Below are 24,623 nucleotides of genomic sequence, written 5' to 3' on the forward strand. Positions count from 1 at the left end.
CCGGTGGAGAGACGGCGCATGCGTTACGCATGGATTAGCGGTCTAGTGGAAGCCGTGTGAAAGCGAGGTCTGCGCAGCTTCGTCTCGGGGTGTTTCCCCCTCCCTTTCCCTCGTCCCTTTTTCAGATTACATTTGTGGCGGCGGTGGCAAATAAGTGAAAGACTCAATTGCTTACTGAGGTAGGAGTGGTATAACTGGGTCGCGCCTGCTCCTAGCAGGCCGCGAAATCTTCGTTTGCTGCGCCGTTCGGCCTGGACCGTTGGAAACCGGGGAGGGGAGGGGAGGGGAGGGGAGAGTTGAGGAAAGCGGAGAAATAATGCCGTTAGACTCAAGCGAGTTGGTGCGCATGCGCGAGGGGAGAAAAGCCGTGGAACTGGAGCTGAGGGGTGGTTGTGTCCGTTCACGGGCAGGGAAGTAGGCCATGGCGCCGGAGCTCGAAGAATGATCGTGCGCATGCGCTAGTCTCCAAAGCATCTTCTGCTATTGGCTCCCTCCGATACCTTTTTGTTTTCTCCACGTTCTTCTATATGAAGGCCCTAATTGTTCATAATTTTATCTAATTTATCTCGGTTGGTAAAAGTGGTGTCTTCAACTCACGTTATTGGCTGCTTCTGTACAGTGGGTTGCGCATAAAAGAGAAAAGAAACGATTTTTTTTTGAGTTCTGTTACCGACACTGTTCAATTAAGGTCTGTGTATATTTATCTTTAAGCAGGCCTGCTGTGCTCAAGGATGCTTATATCCAGATAGATCGCTTACTGGTTGAGGTATATTTGAAGAATGGCCATTGCTTCCTTGACCTACAGGGCTTTATTGTAAGCTTTCTAACAAATCGAAAGTTAGTAAATCACCAGGCCCAGGTGATATGCATACTTGATTTTTTAAAGCGTTCAGATATGACATTTCTGGCCTTACAAAATATGTAACATGTCCCAAGATCATCCTTTGTATGAAAGGGCTGGAGAATAGCCAATGTAATGCTAGGGTTACAGGATCATCCAAGAAATTACAGGTTATTGTCTGTTCTGGGTAGATTGGTTAAAAGCATTATTCAAAGCATATGAGGGACAAGCTATGCTGAAAAAGAATAAAAATAGTAGATAAAGGTAAGTCCCTCTCGCTAACCTGCTAGAGTGCTTTGAACAGAAGCAATTTGGTAGATGTTATTTCTTTGAAATTTCGAAAGGTCTTTGACAGACTCCCTTACTAGATTCCTGAGCATATTGAACTGTCACAGAATAAAGAGGAAAGTCCTTTTATGGTTCAGTAACTGATTAAAAATAGAAAGCAGAGAGTGGGAGTAAATGGTAATTTCTTCTATTGGAGGGATGTAAAAAGTGAAGTCCCATGGAGTTCTTTATAAGGACCTGTGCTTTTCAACTGAGTCATAAATGATCTGGGATTCAGAATGAACAGTGAAGTAGCAAAGTTTGCTGATGCTGAACTATTTAGAGTTGATAAAACCAAACTGGATTGTGAGGAGCCACAAAGTGATCTCTTCAAGCTAGGAGAAAGGGCATCAGAATGGCAAATACAGTTTAATAGAAACAGGTCACAGCAAAAGAAAAAAAAATAAAGTTTTAAGTGCAAGCTGAGGGATCTGAGCTAGTAGTGACTGACTGAAGAGGAGATTTTGGAGTTGTGGTGGACAGCTTGATGAAAATGAAAACTCCATGTTAGAAATAATTAGGAAAATAAAAATGCCAAGATCATACTTCCCTTATACAAATCTTTGCCAGGAGAGTAAGCTAGCAGAGTTCTTTCTGTTAACAAAAACAAACAAACTTCTGAATCAGATCAAACTAGACCAGCATTCATGTAGTGGCCAACCAGGTACCTGTGGAAGCCAACATACTGAACATGCAATAGCACACAGCCAGTGGTATATACAAGCATACTGTCTCTGACACTGGAGATAATATGTAACAGTCAGTACTAACAGACATAGATAGCTTTATTCTTCAATTTGTCTAATTTCCTCCCTCTTTTCTGTCTTAACTCTTCCACCATTTTGCTTCATGGGATCACTCTGGGGTCTAGTATAATGAAAGATAGAGAAAAAAGTCTATCCAGTTTCCATACACCTTGCATGATTTTGTGCACCTCTATCCTGTCTCCCCTTTCCTACCCTTCCCTATGCTTTTTCTACACTAAATATCATAGTAACCTTTCCTCATAGAACAGTTGCTCTAGTTCCTTGATCATTTTGTCTTTTCTGCATCTTTTCCAGCTCTCAGTATCCTTTTTTGAGTTGTGATGACCAGAACTGTACTCAATATTCTAAGTGTGGTTGTTCCTTGGATTATTCCATTTCTCATTTTGCCCAACATAGAATTTGCTTTTTTCATAGCAGCTGCATATTTATTTTATTTTATTTAAAGTTTTTTATATGCCATCCCAATACTAAAAGTCTCTGGACAGCTTACAAAACAAAAGCAACAATAACAATAACAACACAACACATTGGGTCACCTTTTCATCAAACTTGCCACCATGACCCCAAGAACTTTCTTTATCAGTTCCTGCCAGCTCAGATCTTATTGTATATATGTAAAATTGGAACTATTTTAAATGGGTATGTTGTTGCATCACTTTGAAGTAGGACTGCAACCAGTGAAGTGGGGTTTCCAGGAACTTTGTCATTGGAGTTTTTTTTGGGGGGGGGGTAGGGGTGCCCTTAATAGAGTTCTGTCTTACCTGTTTGTTTGACAAAGTTTGTGTTAATTTTACATAGTTATGCATATTTAAAGATATTCTAAACAACTAAAAGTGCTTTAACTGAAACAGTGGGAATACTGTGGCAGTATATTTAAATTCACTTGAATACAACATTTAAAGTTCTACTGAAAATGTTTGGATATATTGGGGCATGACCACTCAACAGCATGCTCATCCTTTAAATAGTTTATATTATTAAAAGAAAAAATGAATGCACTAAAATCAAACTAGTTTTGGTATGCCTGCTGAGCTATCTATATAAATGTGCTTCATCGGGTTTGTCACCTGAAAAATAAATAGATTTTTACTTTAGATTTAAGGAGCATTATACCCAATCCAATTGCTCAGTCTCTCTGTGTGTTCATTATGTTAATTGTTATGCAACAATTCCTATTTTTTCCCCAAACTTCCATCTCACAGTGGTGACTGTACTAATGAAGCAGTTAAAAGTTGCATTGGCTAAAATATGACCTCATCAATATATTAGAGGTCTTTTTAAACTAAGAAGTAGCTCTTTAGAGGGAACTTCTATCTGCATTCTTCCTTCTCTAATGGAGGAATGCCTCTTATAATACAATCCCTATGAAGACACACATCTTAAAAATAAAGGGCAAAGTTCAGCCTTATGTGAGTGACACTTCTGCAGTGGAAGTGTCCCTTCTTGTATCTTTTCTGAAACAGATTTGGGGTGCCCATGGGAACTGCAGCAAGAGGGGAAATTCAAGGCAGTATCCTATTGTTATGTGCTTAAGGGAATGACTGTTTGCACACAATAGGTCTTTTATACTTCCAAAATAACTTAAAATGAGCAAAAACATTAGTTTTCAGAGCAGGGCAGGTTGCAGAAGGCAACTCCACTGAACTGTCCTGACTGAGAAAAAAGTGCATATGTTGACATATAAGGTGACTTGCATATAAGACAAGGCTGTTTTTCTGGTTTTTATTGTATGTCAGGAATATAAGACAACCCCCAATTTTTCACAGGGCATTTTATAAGCCGGTATATACAGTAAGCCATCAAAAAAAGCTTTCAACAGTGTTCCCAATTAATTGGACAGCAGATTTTTATAAGTTACTATTTGTAATGCAAGTACCTCTGAAAACTGCAGTATGTGGCAGCAAGGGCAGACGGGCACCAGACACAGGAGTAAGTGTTCAGCTGCATGTGAGACTTGTGAAGCAACAGGACACAACACAGAAGGAACTCCCCCAGAGTAGGGAACTCTCCTCTTCCCAGTCACTTTTGCAGCCAAGCCTGAATGGCGCGCCACTGCCACCCCCGGTGAGGGCAGGAGAGTCACTGGACTCAGCAACACCTGGCATATAAGACAACCACCCAATTTTTGCTTTGCTATTTTTGGTTTCAAGGGTAGTCTTATATGCTCGTATATGTGGTATTTTTAGAAACGCAAAGACCCACTTGTTGAAGCAATCTCTCTCAAGTAAAACAGAACCAGCAGAGGTCAAGTGTATCGATTGGATGCTGCTGTCAATCTTCCAGCAATGTCTGTTCTGCTGGCAGAAGGACACCATAGAAACAACATAAAAGTTTGCTTCTTGGTCTGGAATTCTTTTTACTCTTATACAAACTTAATGAATAGATAAATCAACTTGACGTGTTATGATGAATGAATAAAAATGTACCTAAGTGACTTGTATCCTTCTTTAAATATGGAGATAAAGTAGGCTGTAACTATCCTGCATGCCAGGGCAAACAGCCTTTGTGGCCATGTGAGCTTTTCTGGAAATATGAGAAATTGTCCTGGACACAACCATAAAATTGGTTTATGGAGCCTGTCTGGTCACAATGTAACTTGCCCAGGGGCATTCACAGGAAATTAAAATGGTAACAACCAGTGGTTCCTACTTCACTTTGGAGCTATGCCAGCTGACTATGAAAATGTAGAACATTTTTAAAAATGTAGAGCAAAGGGGAAGAGTGGGGTGTCTTGATGGGTACTAAAGGAGATGATTGGAGCACACTGGCACTCAGGGACTCCGTGTTTCCTACCCTTGCCCTGTGTCATCTTGTATTCCTCCCTTTTAATGTTTATGACTGTAATGTTGTGCATACTTTCTTGGGAGTAAATTCTATTGATCTTGGTGGGCTTACTTAGAAATAAGCATACTTATGACAGTACTGTGTCTACTGAGGCATATGTTCTTTGTTTACAAAACACATGAAAGACTTGGTTTTTGAAACCATTTTGGATTCAAAATGCATTGTGGATTTATTTATTTATTTATTGGTGCCTAGGTTGAGGCAAAATGCAATCTTCTAAAAACTCCAAGTAATACGTGTAATTTAAAATTTGCCTTGTTTTTATCTGAGAATTTATATTTTCCATATTCTGTGGAGGATATGTAAGAAACAAGCTTCATAATTATATGTACGCTATAAAAGACTTGACATTTGAGAATCTATATCTTTTCCAATAATTCCTTTTTCTAGAGTGTTAGAATATCTTACGATAGAAGGAAAATTTATCTTGATTCATTTAGTAGCAGTGGAAATACAGACTAGAAGGTGACTGTGAGAAGAAGAATGAAAGGGATACAGTGCCCTTCCTGCTGCAGTTTTTCAAATGGCAGACCCTGCATGTATACCAGTAACTCCTATTCTGTCATAGTTTGATGTAAGAAAATACTGGTGCTCCTCCTGGGTATTACTATATTCTGTTGATTAGGACATTTGCTCTTAGGTAAAATTGTATTAAGGAGGAGCAATATAAGTGCAACATGTTAATATCGAAGGCACTTAATTTCAAACTTGTTGCAGATGGAAAAGTGCCTGATATGTTTATAAATTATCATCAGGTGAAATAGATTATACTGTTCCCTGTAAAATATACTCTGAATCCTAGTTTTCAAATGTTTCCACAGTTGTCAAAGCAGCATTTCTCCAACTTGGTAAGGTCTCTTCCACTCCTGCATTTGGACAGGAATCTTTCTGCCTCTTCAGGCATTTTCCTTTTTGCTCTGAAGTAATTCACTTCGTGAGCCTAATGGCTATAACCAGTAAAATATTCATAGTTAGATATTAATGTGAAATGTTTATGCTCAGTTTCTTCCTTTTCTCTGCCTTGCATTTAGGACTCATTCACAATGTTCAGGGCTAGATTAAGGCTTGTTCTTTTAAATTCAGGCAAGAGATCCTAATGATTTGGAAGCTGTACATGGTAGGTCTCAGTAGTTATTGATGAACTTCAAACTCACTTCATGGTCCCTTTCTTGGGATGCTTTTGCACCCATTGTTGTAGCTGGACTGACTGGAAAAGTTCTCACAAAGCAACCCTTATATTAAAGGTCTTTTTCAGATTCAGACAGAGTATTCAGACCTTTGGTATCTTTAAAACTTTTAACAAGGACTGCATTTGAAACCTGTAAGATTTAAACAGCCTTTTAGCAGGTTATAGAGGGTTGTATCAGTAGCACTTCACTATTTTCACTGAATCACTGAGTGTAAGACATTCAGAGCTGTCTTGGTCTATCTAGCCCAGTCTTGTCTACTTTTAATGTGATGATGGTTGCTTGATGAGGCATGGTTTGTTACATAACAGTAGCCTGTCAACTGACTGGCTTGTGTTATGAAATACTAGTGGGACTGGCAGCAAAATGTGCTCTTGCTCAGGGTCTAGCCATGCTGTCCCTCAAGGGTGCCATAAACTGTGAGGGGCTTAAGTAATCAATTCAAGCCCCCCTTTCTCCTCCTCCAGCTGATACCCAAAAATCCTGTGGCTGCTGGAGGCTCCTAAGTTCAAACTTCACTGGGATTTTTTTTTGGGGGGGTGGGGGCCCCAGGCTTCACTAAAACATGTTAATTCCTCCTTGATTCTCTGTTACCCTTTGATTCATGCTAGTGCTTGCAACCAGAGCTTCCTATTAAAAGGAGTAACAATTTTGTGAAACTAATGATGCCCTTAAGGATATGGTTCCCTAGCTTAAAAAAATCTTAATACAAAGTAAGGACTGGGAGGTATTTGTTTTGCAGACCCAGCCTGCAGGAGTGACTGAGTGACCATATAAGGTACAGTGGTACCTTAGCTCACGAACTTAATCTGTTTCATGACTCTGCTTGTGACCCAGATTGGTTGTGACCAAGTCAAATTTCCCCATAAGGTTCAATGTAAATAAGGTTAATCTGTTCTGTAACTATTTTTTTTAATCAGAAAAAATTGAATCAAAGTGACAAAGAACAACAAAGCAACTAAGTACAGTACAATACAGTGGAGAACACTAACCTAGGTGGAGGGGAGGTTATTGTTTTGAGGGCAAGTCCCCCTCCATAAGGACAGTGGGGAGATCTTTTTCAGGGGTTTCCTTTCTTCTTTGTCTCTTAGCTGCAGGGTCAATTTTGGTGAAAAATCTGTCTATAGTCACTTGTTTTTTCCTGCTCTGCATAACCCTCCAGAAATGAGAGACCACGTTATCGTTCATCAGATGCAACACTCTGTTTGTTACAGTTATGTTGGGGTGGTGCTTCTCAAAGAAATCCTGGCACTCATTCCATTTTTTCATAATGGGTTATATCATATCACTGCTAACCTCCTCCCTGTCTTCCTCTTCCTCAGTGGAACCCTCCTCAGCAAGTGCCTTCTGCTGCTCACTCTGGAGTTCAGCAAGTTCTTCTGTCCTCTATGTCTTCCCTGCACGAATGCTACTGCGATCGTGGCCATCTCCCCGCTTGGCGTGGGGGGGGGGAGATGGCCACGATTGTGCTGTTTGGGGGCGGGGGGAGATGGCTGAGATTGCACCCGTCTTTCCTGCAGGAGCACGCCTGTGATCATGCACGTCTTCCCTGCACGAACGCAACTGCGATCATGGCCATTTCCCCACTCGGGGTGGCAGGGAGATGGCCACAATCTTGTTTGCCACCCAATGCGGAGTTCGTGACCCAAGTCAAAATTTTCATGAAATTTTTGTTTGTGACCCAATTTGGTTGTGAACCAAGGCGCTCGTGAGCCGAGGCACCACTGTACTTGCACAGTTGAGAAATGAACCTCTGCCCTATACAACTTCTAACATTCTCTTTACATACTCTGTATAGATAATGTTTAAACATTATGGTTTCATTTTTATGGCTTCATTTTAAACAACTTGTAACTATTTGTGTTCTCCGGGATTCCAAGGTAAATGCTAAAACCTGTTATGTTATATTAGGTTATAATTGAAGTTATTCATATTTAACTAGTTAGTTTCTTTGTTAGAATTCCATTAAATTAATACTTCAGATATTTGGCCATTATTAAGTGGCATTTGCCTGGTCAGTCAGTCAGTCAGTCAGACAGACTAGGCTATAGGCTAAAAATGAATAAGCTGTCTCCTGATTAGCACTATGTCAGATACAGGGTGCCACAGGAAAACGGGAAATTTTGGAACTAGGAGTCGGCGACCCTGGGGCATCCACAATTGTTTGGAACCAGTGTGACCTTGTTTAGAACTGCTTGCCATTAGTGATAATGGAACAGTGGAGTGGTATGCAACGGGCATTAGCTGTGAAAGCCTTTTATAAGAACGGTGATAGTGTGACCACTGTGCAAAGGGAATATTGATGTCATTACCAGTTAGGCCGTCATGATCGTGTTCTGTCTGCTCATGCGATTACAACATGGGTGCATAATTTCAAAGAAATGGGTTCAGCCTTAAAGAAGTCCCCAGGTGGTGTTTAAACAGCCCACACACCAGAGAAAATTGAGGCTGTTCATGCTGCCATCATGAGGAGCCCTCGCGCTCCATTCGACAAACACGTCATTGCTACGTTTGGGGTGACGAAGTATACTGCATGAGTTGAAGTTGCATCCCTACAAATTGCAGATTGTGCAGGAATTCAGACCCAATGGCCACATGTTGTGTCAACAGTTTTGTTGACACAACAGTTTTGTGAACAATTGCTGGCATTCCTCTTGACATATCAAGCAATACAGAATTTCCACAATGGGCTGTCAGAATGTGTACAGAGAAATGGACAACACCTTCATGATGTTATCTTCAAGACATAAAATGAATATTGAATGAATATTGATTACCATCATTATCCTGTACAAGCATATCCTGTACAATACATTTCATCATAAAATGTATTTTGTAATGTGTTTATTCATGCATTGAGTGTCAATTGAAAATTTCCCATTTCCCTGTGCCACCCTGTATTAAGTCATGAATATATACTAAAACATCAACTGGTTTACAGGCTTAAGTATTTGTCACTGAATGGTAAATATACCACAATATCACCTTTGTTAACCAAACATGTGCTTTAAGATAAGGAAGCTAATGGTTTAATTAGCACTATACATGGATTGCAGCTTTATAACCAAAAACAGCTCCTCACTCCAAAGGGAAATGCAAGAAAAACAATAGAAAGAAGGAAAAGCTTGTAATTGGGGATGATGGAGTGAATGGTTCTAGGTGTCAAACTATAATTATAATTTGATATTAAGAGGTTAAGACAAAGAATTTGTGGGAAATATGTGTTGGGTGGGAAAGGAAAAACTAAGAGTTAACTCTGGCTGTGTTTAAGTCATGAATAGACTCTTGGGAGTGTTTGGAACTCCCAAGTGTTCACATTTTTAGTGTGTTTGTGCAAAGTGGGTAATTACTGTTGAAACAGTAATGGCATCTTTTGCCTCAGGCATCGTACTGAAATTAGTAATATTTTGACACTGCCAAATCAGTTTTAGAATAACAGTGTAATAGTCTAACCATGTTTTTAAAAAATGAAATGGCTTAATATTTTCATATTCACAAATATATATATACCATATACAAAATGTAACATCATAGATGTTTTTATTCAGTAAGTAAGAGATACACTATTCAAAACAAGATCCTACAAGAGACAGGATAGGTAAAGTAACAATTTTGTAATGACAGGCAGCATTCTGAGTAACATATTCTGCATGAAGAGGTGCTGTATATTAATGAATGCATCTTGGATGCTCTGAAAAGTCATTTTTTCATAATTTTCCCATTTTCTTCTGTATGATGCTCATACTGTAGGTTAGACTGATCCTTAGCAGGTACCTCTCTTCTAACAGTTGGGAGATCATCTCTATGTAAAGTCTCTCCTTCAGATTCTAATAAAAATATCCAGCTGTATGTTTTCTATTCTCAAATATTCTTTAGAAATTTCTAATGCTGGGACAGAACCAGCACATGTAGACAGGAGATCCTGTTCTCCATATGCACTCTGGTGGCTTCTAGAAGCCAAAGGGAAGATCTCCAGCTCTTAAACACTTCCATTAAGACATGGTCTTTAAACAATTCTTAAACTCTGGCATGTGACTAGTTTCATTTGCCTTAGTGAGAATTTGGCTCTCCATTTATGTTTGCCAATTTCTCCGCTTATATCCATTTGCTAGCAAGTTTTGCCAACCAACATTTATTTCTGACCATAGACTCTCCTGCAAAGTCTTAATCTCTTATTGTAACAACAAAAAGGTTTTTCAGTTGTTGCAATACTTTACTGTGTAATCATAACAGGTCTCAGTTCAAAGTTCTAATGATTTCATGCTCTATTGCTTCAGGATTTATCTTCACATGTGAAAGTGAAACCAATTGTAGAACTTGGAAGGGAGTGTCCTTTGAATTAGCACTTGGAAAAGTGGGAGATGACTTTTTGCTGCGATAATTTTAGCAACTCTTTCTTCCCTTCCCTTACATTTTCTACACTGTTTAGGGGACACTAGATTAAATATGAGTAATGTAGGGAAATGTTAAACATTCTGAAAATATCAATTTTTTTCTCGGTTCTATTCCTTTATCATTGTTTTTTTTTAAGTACAATCAGTTGAAAAGTAAAAGCAACCCAGTTTATATGGAGTTCTGTTGTTGCTGTTGTCTTGCTTATTTCTCTTCAAATCAATTTCTGCCTGCATACTATACCTTCTTATTTAGTATTCTGTGGTGCTTTTTATTTATTTTTTTTAGCATTCTCTGATATCTCCTTTTTCTTTGTAGGTTTACATCGATATCATAATAAGCCTGGGCAGTCGCAGCTTGTGTGGAAACCAGGCTATGCAGTGAATCCATCTGCTGGGCAGCCCAACTCTGTCAGGAGGTACTCTTCAGATGCTGCTGGGTCTGATTTTGTCCAAAGATTTGGCAGCTAATTTAAACGAGAGATGTAGAGTTTTGCTTTTTGTATGGAGTGTAATTAGCCTTGCAAACAAGTTAGAAATACTTCTCAAAATCCAGATAAATGTTCCTAGCTCAGACTCTTGAAAGTGCAGATAATAAGCTGTCCAGGAATTGCAAATGTAAAAATCCAAGAAAAACACATTGTTGGCAGTTTTCCTACCATGAAGTAGCTTCAGTGGGGTTGAATATGCCCTCTTCAGAGAGAGCGGATCACATAGGAGAGCCAGCCTTCTAAAACATGGGGAAAGGTGCTAATTGGCTGAAACTGATGCCTCTTAACAATAAAAAGCAACTTATGCCATTGTTTTGCAGCTAAGGGTTGATATCCCTATCATTCCCACCATCAATACTTAGTTTGAAGTGATGATTAGCCTATGTTTACTCCTAAATATTAAGTAAAGAAGTAACATTTAGATGCCTTTCTTTGCTGCTGCACCTTTTCTCCAAACTGGCACCAGTTCATATATTTTATTAAAGACAGCCATTGATTTCAGGACTGTCCAGATGAATGTAAAAACTCCTTCCATCTACTGCACCCTGGGTTTAAATTGAGTTAGGCCTTGCACTGCTCCATCCAAGCACCTGCGTACAAATCCAAGAATCTGTCAGAAAAAGTCTGGCTAAGAACCATTGTAGTAACAGGGCAACTATGCATCTGCACAGAGTCTTTTATCATCTTCGAATAACTATAGGCATTTTGTGCATATCTCCAAAGGGAAAATATACATAAACAAAACTCATGATCTGGGCTTCCTCCTTGATTCCATGTAAACAGTGTCAAGTATTAAATTATTTCAAATATTTACTAATGACTAGGTCTTGAGTTCAGCAGTTCAAGAAGTTAAGCAAAAAGTAGTGAGGTAAAACAGCAAACATTCCAGTGGAGTTCTGCCATTGCAGACAATTGAGGAGGAAACTCAGTCACTTTGTGTTTGCTGAGATAGTGCTAGCTAGAGAATCCTCATATGTACTGAAAGCTGGCCAGGCTCTGTACTGATCTTTAAATGGGATATATTGCTCTGGTTCTGTATTGGCACCTGCTAGTCTGGGAATAATTTACATGCCCTAGACAAATGGTTGCTCTCAAGCCTGCATATTTATCTTCTAGTTAAGAATTCTTGTTCCAAAGCTGTGTGCAAAATTGTTGCTGAGCATGGGATTGCCAGCATCTTGGAAACTTGTTAGAATACTATTTTGTTTAGAAATTCTTATGTTCAGCTAGTATCATGGATATTATGTTTGTCACTTGACATTTGCTCTTTCTTTCTCTTCTACTTCCATTGACATCTCTGCACTTGCAGTATCTGGACTATTCTTCAAGTTCTGCATTTACATCAGTGCTTTTCAATTTGTTCCTCACCTCCATTTAATTCAATAGAATGTAATTGGATATTACATTGATACTTGTCTTTATTATAATAGTAACAGAATTGGTTTCTGGGAAATTGAGTAATCATAAACAGCCACTTAAGGCAACAGAGTTGAAAGCTGCACATTAAAATGGCATGTGAGCTTTCTCTTTGTATCTAAGTGTACATATAATACAGGTTTTCAGGCAAAATAACTAAGCATCTATATGTTATAGCATCTTATAATTAGCAGTAGCTGAGTTCTTTGGTAAAACTAAAATACTGGCTTTGACACTTCCACTTACCAATAAACATAGTATACAACTCCAAAAGAAAATATACTTGTGCACACTTCCCTGCAGGTTTGTAGTCTTTTCCTGCGATTTGAGAAACTGATTATGAAATACATTTCCTCTGAATAATTGGTCTACCACTGCTTATGTCCCATCCCTCAAATATTCTCTGAGTCGGGTAGGTACTCTGAGGCTGCAGCTAGAGGGACTTTCAAAAATGCCTACGTAAATTAAGGCCTTGGTTTTCCTTGGGAGTTCACAGAACTTGCACTCTTGGGTACTTCAGAAAAATCTGATGAGCTCCTCTCTTCTTATAAGGCCACTTGGAGGTGAGTGGGCTTTTTAATGCTTATTGTTGGCATAGGAGAAGATAGATAAGCTCTGTAAGGAAAAATGCTCATTAAACAAGTAGTCATTTCATGTGTCATGGGAATCTTATTAATATCTGTGGGTGTAGCTTAACATTCAGGACTCGTCTGAAAGATAGCTACCTATGTCCTTTAACAAATAGAATTATTGAAATAGGGGTATAGCATTTCTCTTCTTAAAGCAAAAGAGTGATGATGAGGTCTGGTCTTGATTGGTTTAAAATCTTGCAGTATAAACAATTGTGCCATGTTCACAGCATGGTATTAAAATACATGGATACAGTTCATATGTGGTGCTAACAACATACGAACTGTTGCTTGAAAAAGAGGTCTTGTGTCCTTCTACCAAATATTTAATCTGCCATTCTTCACAAAAGTCTTACAGCAAAAATTCATTTTTACTGAATAGCACTTACGTGGTCTCATTTAATAACTCATTCATTTGATATTTATCCAGATATCGGCTACTCTTAAGTTCCTTTTATCATTTTCTGTAGTGGAATAGGCTTAGTTTCCAAGAAATGTGAGTTATAGTTCTTGGTTCCATGACTAGTATATTGTGGTCTTTTTCTGGATTCTAGATCAGTAAGATGTATGCACCCTGCTTATATGAATGTGAAGGTTTGAAAATAGACAATTCTAGACATCAGGTGCTGAAACACCATTTATCGTCAAAACAAAAATACAGAATTATAGACAAAAATTGGTACTTATCTGGGGGGAGCTACATGTTTATCTGGCGGTTATGTATAATAGAGTTCTTAGTGCATCTTCAGTCTGTTGAAGTTGCATAAATGAAAGACATATAAGACCTTAAATTGTTTTTAGATCAACATGATGCATACATTTTTAAACTGCATCTACATAAAGGGTTTTATGACTAAAATTGCTTGTTTTTCTACAGACTTGTCTGGTGTTTCTCAGCTTGAAGAAGATCTACAGTCATTATTGATTCCTTTTCTTGGCGTTACCTTTTTGAAGTGAAGTTTACCTAGCTTTCTAGAGTGAGCTTTCTTTTCAGACATCTCTAACGTTTGATCCATAATAGACAAGCTATAGTACAGCAATGTCCAAGTCATTCCACCAGTCATCTCTAAGTAGGGATTCCCAAGGTCATGGACGTGACCTGTCTGCAGGAATAGGCCTTCTTGCTGCTGCTACCCAGTCTTTAAATGTGCCAGCATCTCTTGGAAGGATGAACCAGGGTACTGCGCGCCTTGCTAGCTTAATGAATCTTGGAATGAGTTCTTCATTGAATCAACAAGGATCTCATAGTGCACTGTCTTCTGCTAGTGCATCTTCCCATGCCTTACAGTCTATATTTAACATTGGAAATAGAGGCACACTCTCTCTGTCTTCTCAGCACCGTGGAGATGCAGAGCAGGCCACTAACATTCTGGCCAGCTTTGGTCTGTCTGCTAGAGACTTAGATGAACTGAGTCGTTATCCTGAGGACAAGATCACTCCTGAAAACTTGCCTCAAATACTTCTGCAGCTTAAGAGGAGGAGAGCTGAAGAAGGCCCTTCACTGAGTTATGCTAGAGATGGCAGATCAGCTGCACGGGAGCCACCATACAGAGTTCCTAGGGATGATTGGGAAGAGAAAAGGCATTTTAGAAGAGATAGCTTTGATGATCGTGGTTCTAGTCTCAACCGAGTGGTTGACTATGATCATGGAAGTCGTTCTCAAGAATCTGTTTATGACAGAATGGATTATGAAGATGACAGATTAAGAGATGGAGAGAGGTGTAGGGATGACTCTTATTATGGTGAAACTTCGCATAAGTATCGTAAATTTGACAGTGAGTATGAGAGAATGGGTCGTGGCCCTGAGAGATCTCTCTTTGAGAAAAAAAGAGGTGCTCCTCCAGATAGCAATATTGAAGACTTCCATGGACTCTTACCGAAAGGCTATCCCCACCTGTGCTCTATCTGTGATATGCCTGTTCATTCTAATAAGGTGAGTTAAGCACCAGATGCTTATTTTTCTTTACATTGTAGTCCCTGTTGCTTGTTTCTTTGCCTCAGTTTCTGTGTTCTGATTACCTTACACAAAGTTCTCAAAGTTTAAGTGAAAAAAGACATTTGGTTTATTTTGAGGGCATCATCAGCAAACACACAAAGCTAGGCCTTTACATTAATATATTGTTTCACCCATATGGCTTAGCTCCAGGTCTATTCCCATCTAGATTTTTTATATTTTGCATCTGTATAGTCTCTTAACTTAGTTTGGGATAGGGTTTTTTTAATTTTGTTTTACAGTTATTCAGAGGCTAGATTCAGCATTCCTTCCCATCGGTCTTGAATGTTAATTGATTTGTAGTTAAGATACGTCCTTGCAAAGTTCTGCTTTTTTCCTCTTGTCCATGGCCAGAGTGAGTTAATACAGAGTCCTTTGCAGGACTGGAGTTCACATTTTTAAATGAATTCATTCTTGCTTTTTAAAATTCACTTTAAAACTGTTTTCATACTTTGGCTGAAACTTCTCATTTTTTTCCTCCCCTTTCACAACCTTCTTAAACACTTCAGACTCACTTTTTATTATTACATATTGCATCTATCCCTTTTAGAATCTAAAACATCTGCCTGCTGCTGTACAATATCATGCTCTTATTGGCATTCTCTATTTAGAATAGATCCTTATTAATTTTTTGATCAAACTTCACTCTTTATTCATAATTTGGTTCTCAAAGAAAACAACAAATGTCCTAGAATGATTTTATTTAGGTTTTCTAATTGTTTTGCAAACTGTTCATCTATTTGTCGATTGAATACTAAAGCTGACTATTGGTGTCACTGCCCTTCTATTTTTTTATTTTTTTTTTTTAAGTAATTCCAGGTAAGAGTGCACACTCCGTGATTAAAATTGTTTCATTGAGTTGTTACTGATGCTTTCTTCACAATAACTGCTGGGAAATGCAGATTCTTGTGTCCCTTAGTCTTGAGAAATATCTTGGTGAAACAAAATGAATTTAAAACTAGTGAAAAAATTGAAATGACATATTTGCTCATCTGAATTCTCTGCTTGATTCTTTTACATCTGAAAGTTTACATTTTTCTTGACAACCACAGTTTCACATCTTTGTGGATTATGCTGAGATGAATGTCAAATCCACAGGAGATTAAAAGATGTAATTATTTAAAACACTAGCAGTAGAGCAGATCTTAATTATGGCAATCAATTATATAATTAAGTCTCCGTTTTTCATTTAAATTCTGTTCTACTGTTTCGGACAGAAGCTCTTACCTTCAAACATCTGTCTCTTCAGCATATTACAGTTCTAGTCACCTACCTCTGAACATTGAATGACATCAAAAGATAAGGCTTTTTCAATTCTAAAAACTTTAGCTTAATCATGCCTATAATATTTTAAAACTTGATGACACTGATGAAAACAGACATCTTAATGGAAAGGTGTTGCTATAACTTGTAAGAAGCAGAAGCTACAGAATAAGGGTTTGCATTCTCAACAACTGAAGAAACTTGCCATTATTATAGAAGTTGCATGTAACTGAAAGATACATATTAAAATGCATTTGATTGAGTACAATTAAGAGCTCCTACATCACCTATTTCATCACTCAGTCAAAATATTTCTGCTGGGGATAAGTGGGGAAATCTACTAGTATAAATAGCTCTCTTCCCTTTTTTCTTAGATATTTAATATAAATGGAAAGTATGGAAAATACTATATTACATGAATGCCTTTGGTCAGGTTTCTTCTGTAATAAATGTATGTCCCCAGAGGCAGAAAAGGCAACAAATTCAATTGAAATGCCTAGATGAAAGCACCCAGCCAAGCTTCTAACCTGCACTGAGGCTAAATTAGCTGTGACTACAGGGATGGGGGATTGAATCCTTCACCCCACTCCATGCACACTGTTTTCCTGATGAAATTCCCCCATGCCCAAGTGGGCAGTTTTCATCATGAGAACAGTAGAACCACACGTCTAGCATTCAGTTCTTTAAAAAGTAGGAAATCTAATCATAATCTGTGTCCTCAAGCAGGCAGATTTATGTTTACATTTGTCTATCTTGATTGGTGGAAATCTCTTACTCTAACTTCAGATGAGTTCACTTGTTCTGCTCACAGGGCTTTCATACATGATACAGCTGATGCTTCTGTTCTAGAGTTTCAAGTTTGGAATTTTTAAGTTCTACATTGTGGTGGCAGAACAGATTTTCTACAGCAAGCAAAACTTTAGAAAGCTTTGTACGGGTATCTAGAATAAATAGGGTTTGAGTCTATCTCCTAATATTTCCAAGGAAGAATATATGAATAAGCAGAAATACGTAGTAAAGAGAATGGGGTTTCTTAGATTTAAGCAGGAACTTGAGCCATCTCAAGGAGGACTCCCAAGGCTGGGATGAATGACTCTCCTTTCCTTTTGTTTCATTTATAATTTTTTTGAATTCACATTTTTTTCTGTCAGGTTTTGCATCCATTTGCAACTTTTCTTGGAAGATTGAATGGAAATGTGCATTAGTTATAATATATGTATTTTGACCAGTTCCCTCAAGATATGAATTTTGAGTGTTGTTTTCCCTTATGTGTCTATTTCTGTGCACAATTTTCCATTAAAATGCATACTTTGTCTCAAAACTGTCAAGTGCAAGTATGAAAGGACAATTGCATTCTACTTTGCACATTGTTTTTCACTTCTTATTAAAATGTGAAGTGAATTAAACTTTCTTCCATCCCTAATACTAATGCAGTGAGCTGTGGCAGTTGGCTTTGAAAAACGTTACCTCCACTTAGAAAGTACCACTGACATGACTCTTTCCTCTGTTTATCATATATCAAAGCTAATATAATATGTAGGAGTCAGAGAGGAATGCTGCATCTAGACATGGAAAGGACCAGGAAAAGCTTGTGTGCCCTTGAAAACTCTCTTCTTGGAAATATTTATGGTGTCTTGAGTGCTCCCATTGATATAGTTGGAAGGAACATCTTGTTTTACTAGGGAATGCTAATGATTTTAAAGAAGTCTTGGAAGATCATTAATCTTTACTTTGCATGGTTGTGTGAACAAAATACATCTAGGCCTTCTAAATTTCTGAACTTAATTGAAATGCTTTATGGCTACAAAATTTATATTGTGCAGTAATGTTTTGTGCATGTTTTAGGTGTTTTATACTTTTAAATATTTTTCTGATATTTCTGATACTTTTATTGTATTTCTATCATTTGTTTTTATGGATTGTGTAAACCACCCAATGAGCTTTAGCTGTAGGGCAGTATAGAAATGAAATAATTATAATAATAGCAGCAGCAGCATAGTATTTTGTGCTGCAAAAATTGCATAAGTTAACTCCTAACTAGTTACAAGATTTTTGAAGTCTACAACCTATCTGTGTTAGGCAAATGGGGCAGTTTATCATACTGTTTAAATAAATCTGTATTTGGGGTTATGGAAGTACAGGGAATTCTGTAAGGTACATAAGCTAGTCAGACTCATGGGTCTCTCATTTCTGAGCACCAATCACTAGCTACATTCTTCCAAAATACATCTTTGTAGCCATAAAGGATAGACATTGCTTTGTAATTAAAAAAAGAGTTTGATATTCCTAGGATATTGAATTTTGCTCTAGAGAGAAAACATAGACATGCTTAAGAGCAGCAGGTTTCTTTAATCCACTGTTAATTTTTTTAAATTGTGGAAACAATGGTGAAATCTAGTAAAATGCTTGTTCTGTGAAGGTAAGATAGAGGGGTAACTGGAAAAGCTTTCTGTTTTTACTTCTTAACAGTTACTCACTCTGGAGCCAGTGTAGTGTAGTGGATAAGAGAGTTGGACTAGGAAGCAGAAAATTTGGGTTGTAGTCCCCACTTAGCCATGAAGCAACCAGATGACTGCAGGCCAGTCATGGACTTTCAACCTAACGCACCTCACCCTAACCCTATAAATTAGAGAGGAGATGCTTGTAAGCCACTTTGATTTCCTTGCAAGAGATAGAAAGTTTGCCATCAATAGCAATAATGGTTGATAAGGGACTGGAGGAAAGGATGCAGGATCTCTTAATTCCATTGTCCTCCCTTCCTGTGCCAGCATTAATAATAGCTACGGATTGTCAGAACTATTGTTAACCATTTTTTAATGTTAGGCAGGGGTTAAAGCTGTTTTAGAAATGGATTGATATTGAGAACAGCTAGTGCCAACATTGTGAGCTATTGTGGTAGTTAGACTGTTAGACTGGGGGCCTGGGAGATCTGGGTTCTAGTCCCTACTCAGTCATGAACCTCACTGGGTGACTTTGGGCCAGTCACAGACTCTCACCCCAACCTACCTCCCAAGGTGGTTGTTGTGAGGATAAAATGAGACTTTTCAGGCCACCTTGGGTTCCTTACAAGGGGAAAAAGATGGAATATAAATGCAATGTAATAACAACATTGTTTTAACTATAGTTAAAGCCAGTAGCAAAATTGTGGCAAGGGAGGAATTGTGCAGTTGCCTGGCCCTGATACTTTAGCAATGGCTATGTCTGCACTGAAATCATACAACTGATGCTTAAAGGGCTCCCACTTTTATGAGAGGTTGGCAAAAAAATCCAGACTTGAATGGTGGCTAGAAGCAGTGCCTGTTTCTTCTCATTCTCTATGATCTTGAATTTCAAGCTGCTTTTCTGTTTGCTTAATGTGGGATGTGATATAAAATAAGATGTTCTGTCTGATTAGTACAGCTATTCAAATAATGAAGGGGTATTTCCTCTCTTGCTGCTAATCACATCTTGCTTCCTTTTGCCACATAAATGTTATCTTGTGCAGCAATCCCGGTTTTTTTACTGTCTTCCCACAGACTGGAAATGTCATGAACTAGCTATTGCAGTCTTGGTGGATATGTCCCTTTGAAGATGTGGATCAACCAAAGGCAAACTAGCATTAGACTTATATTGAAAACCATTTCTAAAGTTGTTTGTGGTTCATCTCAAATAAATTGCATGATTCCATGTTAAAGATGTCCGGACTAGTCTTTGGGCTCTTTCTAGTTTCCCTTTGGATGTTTCTGGCTCATCTTCTAATGTTTCTGTAATCTTTAGAATACAAAATTCCTATATCCAGTGGTAGCTTTGTGTTAGCAAAAAATACTTTTGTTGTGTAGCATGGGTGCATTTGATTTTAGCTTATCCCTTTGCAGGCCCTCAAAAGCTGCTCTTGAGAGTTGGGGGACTCTCTGGAACAGTATGGGATACTGTATGGGGGACTGCAATATGTAAGGGGGTAAGTAACAGTTGACTGCCTTGCCTTACGTGCAGAAGTCTTTTCCACTAGCACAAAGCAACTACTGGATATGTATGTATGTATGTATTCTTTTCATTTCTATACCGCCCAATAGCCAAAAGGCTCTTTGACATGATACGCATGTTGGACACAGGGAATATAAAAAAGAACTGTAAATACCTGACTTAACACTGGGATTTATACAGTTGCCATAATAAAGCAAAATACATCTGAATTCCAAACCTAATTGTATTTGTGTGATATTTTTAGTACCCTTTTGATCATAGTACTGTTCTCAAGACAAAGGCATTCCTTGTGGTTTTACATTTAACATTTTGGTTGACTTGCAAATTATTGTGTAGCTGTTTGCAGTGTGGTTTTTAAAAACTCTGTTTCTGATAAATTTTGACTTTATACTTTCCTGCAGGAGTGGAACCAGCATATAAATGGAGCAACTCATAGTCGACGCTGTCAACTACTCCTCGAAATGTATGGATTTGAGCATTTTAAAATGTTCTTTTTCATTATAATTGTAATACACCATTTCAGTGTTTCATAAACGTTGCCATACATCCTCAGAAAGCCCTCTAAATTACTTCTGTCTCACTTTTACATAATTTGGGGTATCATATCTTTTAGGCCAAGGGTCAAATTCAGTTTTCCAAAGTCTCCCAGGTAAGCAGAGGTTTGTTATTCCACAGGCAGCCACAACTAAAGTCAAAAGGGTTAGTGCCAAAAGACTGGTACATTTTAAATATTGCTTATTAATTACTACTAATGCCAGTAGCTAAGCCTTAAGAGAAGCATTTCATTCTTTTGGAAAAGGAATACAAGATACGCAAAAACCAAGAAACCAGCAAAGAATCTCTGGTCAGGGGGAAAGGGTATGTCCATCTTTAGTGTGTAAGAAACGTTTCTCCTTACTCTCTTGATACCACTTGCATTTGAAATCTGCTGCCTCCCCAGTATTTTTCAAGCTAAAAGTAAATTGGGTACAAAGATGCATGCTGTTGACATAACATAGACTTTCTGTTCAATTTAACATGGTATACAGTATTTTGAGTTTTCTATGGAACTTCTACCTATCTATGCAATGAGTTATGGAAGCTGAGATATCTTGTATACTTGCCTGTAAGAAACATGGATGACTTTGGTCCTCTGAATTGAATAATTTCATGTGTTTCAATAACACAGTACTTTAAAAGATAAGAACTAGTACTTATTTAGTATTACTAAATGCTAAGGTATTAGCAGTCTTTCCTGTTAAGAGTTGGTATAAAATTTCAGTAATCAATTTATTCATTCTGTTTTGTATATTAAGAAATTTCATGCTCAAATGGAAAATGTAACTCTGTCATATTTCTTTAGCCACAGCATTAGCATTGCAGAGAATGACTTACCTGACCTTTTTCTTTTAAGCTATCCTGAATGGAACCCCGAGAGTGATTCTGGACATGGAATGTAAGTTAAAAAAAAATGTTGCAAAAGAAGAAAATGAATTGGCAGCATGTGAGAATATTGATGTTACAACCTAGGAAAATTGGGGGCTTACCAAAGTCCTTTATGTTTTCTGAAAAATTAAAATAATTTTTCAGTTATGCAGTCTTTTCTTCTAGAATGATGAATAAAATATTTCATTTTACTTAAGAGATATACATTTGGCTTCATTTTTGGATTTGTTCTTGTTAGATGCTGTAACATTAAATGACTTGGTTTGCATATCACACCTAATTCCTGGTTCATTTAGATGAGCGCATGTTACCTCATTATGCCACTTTATTTTCAACCACTTTCTTACTTTAGGAATCAGTTGCGCACAACAGACAATAAACCATGTTTTCATTACTGATGCAGGGACATCATGTTTCTCTGGATTCTGTGCAAAACCCTTTTCTAAATCTTTCTGTGTACTAAGCCAAACTTTCACCTGTCTGTCCACAATCCTGTACCTTTGTCCAATCTCTTATGTTCCTCCCAAAACACTTGATTTTGGGTTAATCACCTGGCTTGTACAAATGACTATTTCCTAAATTTGCCCAAGTTAAGCTACATATTTCCATTATTCTGTGCATCACACATATGGGTGCTGCACCTGCGCAGTGCCTATGGCTGGAAAGATTCAAAAGCTTAACGGTTTTGGCGGGAACTCCGCACCCCTCCCCACCATGGTATAGAAGGGCAGAGTGCCCGCATTTTCTCATTCTTCTTGCAACCGCCGTTCGCTGTGCCTCGAGCCTTTTCGTCTCTCAGTTTGTACACGTTTATCCAGTTGCTATTATCTCTTTCAGTCGTTACTATTCCAAGTTATCACCTCCCTATTAGAAGTTTTCTTCTCAATTTCCCCCTTTCCCTGTTAAACAAAAAAATACTGTTCCTCTTTCTCTTTGCTTTGCTATCTTCTCTTCCTTCCTCAATGGCACAGCGTGCAGCTTTCCGCAAGTGTTCTCAGTGCGGGTCCACAATGTCATCTACTGATCCGCATGACCTGTGCCTTCCCTGTCTTGGAACTGATCAATGCAGCCATTGTCAGGCTTTTACGAAGCAGGCGAGGAAAAATTGAGAGAACCGCCTTCACAAACTTTTGTGGGACCAAGCCCTACTCCAGTCAGACCAACTGGTGGGCAAATCTGCTCTTCTGTCCCCCTCTTCCACCACTCCTCCGTCCCGCCCATCGGCTGATGGTGCCCCTTTGCCAGAGGGACAACGCTCCTCTGTATCTCCACATAAGCAATAGTAGAAGAGGAAGCATAGTGATTCGGACAAGTCCTCAGGCCATAAGAAGCCTAAGAAGGACAAGGCGGACAAGTCAGCTCGCAAGCTTAAGAAGCCCAACCATTCCAGGCACCGTGACTCAGGTTCGTCCGCCCCGTCGATCCCGACAGCTGTCTCAGTACCGACACCGACCAGACCGGACCTCCAGTTGGCCATGCAAGTGACTCCACCTGGGTTTCTAAGATGGGCTACACCTTCTGCCCAGTCCTCTCCCGAACACCAAGACGTTCCCTTGTTGGGATCAATTTCCGATGGAGAGATTCAAGACTCTTCTCCAATGGCTCATTCACCGACTCCCCAACCATCGCACGAGCCTTCCTCAAGGGCTGTTCCTCAGCAGGCGCGATATCAACAGCGTGCCTCTGTCCGGCCCTCGGAAGAATGGGTGCAACTGCCCCACAGGCCGTTTTGTCGTGAGCCATGGGATGATTAACCGCTTTACGGTTACTACCCATCAATGCGTGATCGTTCCTTCTCTCCAGTACCAAGAGATGTCCCTTCGACTTCGAGGGCGGCTCAGTCCAGGTGTCCCACTATCGACTCTTCTTCTAGTCTCCCGCCTCATAATGATTCGGACTTGGAGGACTCTGAAGTGGTGTCTACTTCACCAGTCGCGGTGATTTCTACACAGAGTCCCAGCTCACCGGAGAAACACTATGTAACCTTTGGGGAACTAATAGTGAGGCTTACGAGGTCACTTGAGATCGAGGCCCAGCACCACTTTGATCCCAATACCAACAAGTTCTACAACATTGTTAAGGGCGAACAGTTTGCCGCCATCATTTTGCCGCTGATTACCACTCTTCGCCAGGCGATGATGGAACCGTGGAACTACCCTAATCAGCCTCAACCCACTTCGCGGCAGTACGAGTCCATGTATTGAGTCCGTGAGCAGGATATTCCATTCCTCCTGTGTCACCCAAGACCGAACTCAATCGTCGTTGAGTCTTCTCAAGGACATGAGTCCAGGGGACACACTACTCCCAGCGACAAAGAGGGCCGTAAGATCGACATGTTGGCTTGCCGGATCTATGCCGCTACAGGACTTGGCCTCCGTATTTCTAATTATGAGGCCATGCTGGCTCAATACCAATATTTTCTAATGCAAAAGTTAGAAAATATCACAGCCTCACTTCCAGATCAACAAAAAGACCTGGCTAGGATCTTTATTAGGCTATGCAGGTGGCAATCCAGCAGCTTTCCACGGCAAGACACCATGTCGACTCTGACTCTAGAGCTCTTGTCGGCGCCATAGCCCTCCATCGCCATGCCTGGCTCCGGAATTGCAACTTCCCGGACCAGATGAAACGCCGGATTGAAGACATGCCCTTCAACAGTTCAGGGCTCTTCAATGCTCGGACGGACCACAAGATGAAGACGATCCATGAGTTAAGAGTTACAGCTTGCCAGATGGAAGTCCCTAATCAGTCTCACTGTAAGTGGACTTGGTCTTGTCCACCCTATAGATACCAGCCCTACTTGCAATTTGCTGACCGTCAGCCATTCCAGCCCAGTCAACAGCATCAGAAGCAACAACAACAACACTTTCAACAGAACTGGCGTCATCCCGACTCCAACAAACATCAGCGTTGATGGGACGAGTGAACCTCTCCTTTTCTCCTCAACCCACCTTTCCTCTTCCTTTTGGGGATCGCCTGTAAAGTCGACTCCCCATTTGGGAGTCAATCACATCTGATCCTTGGGTTTTATCTATCATACAGCACGGATACAGAATTGAGTTCAATACTGTGCCCCTACTGGGACC

General features: G+C 39.2%; 1 protein-coding gene across 5 annotated transcripts; it reads left to right on the top strand.

Annotated features, from left to right (window-relative positions):
- The first annotated feature begins 15 nt into the window (after positions 1 to 15).
- On the top strand, positions 16 to 22,018 carry LOC123030441 (matrin-3-like). 5 transcript variants are annotated; one of them, XM_044444363.1, is made up of 6 exons: positions 16 to 179; positions 10,677 to 10,776; positions 12,158 to 12,827; positions 13,771 to 14,826; positions 20,514 to 20,575; positions 21,506 to 22,018. In XM_044444363.1, the coding sequence occupies exons 4-6, from the start codon at positions 13,933 to 13,935 to the stop codon at positions 21,549 to 21,551; spliced, it is 1,002 nt and encodes a 333-aa protein (XP_044300298.1). In that variant the 5' UTR covers positions 16 to 179; positions 10,677 to 10,776; positions 12,158 to 12,827; positions 13,771 to 13,932; the 3' UTR covers positions 21,552 to 22,018. The 5 variants fall into 5 exon arrangements, with proteins under 5 accessions (XP_044300298.1, XP_044300297.1, XP_044300301.1 ...); XM_044444362.1 differs by lacking the exon at positions 12,158 to 12,827; XM_044444365.1 differs by lacking the exon at positions 12,158 to 12,827 and having other exon boundaries at positions 22 to 67.
- Positions 22,019 to 24,623: the final 2,605 nt, after the last annotated feature.

The sequence above is a fragment of the Varanus komodoensis genome, unplaced genomic scaffold, assembly GCF_004798865.1.
Source record: "Varanus komodoensis strain SLA01 unplaced genomic scaffold, ASM479886v1 scaffold44_3, whole genome shotgun sequence".
Lineage (NCBI taxonomy): Eukaryota > Metazoa > Chordata > Lepidosauria > Squamata > Varanidae > Varanus > Varanus komodoensis.

What these genes read in the sequence shown, in the direction of transcription:
- LOC123030441 (XM_044444363.1), top strand. Translation starts at nt 13,933, where the DNA reads ATGTCCAAGTCATTCCACCAGTCATCTCTAAGTAGGGATTCCCAAGGT. An exon ending in TGCCTGTTCATTCTAATAAG is followed by an intron (nt 14,827 to 20,513) that starts GTGAGTTAAGCA and finishes ACTTTCCTGCAG; the next exon opens with GAGTGGAACCAGCATATAAA. An exon ending in TGTCAACTACTCCTCGAAAT is followed by an intron (nt 20,576 to 21,505) that starts GTATGGATTTGA and finishes TTTTCTTTTAAG; the next exon opens with CTATCCTGAATGGAACCCCG.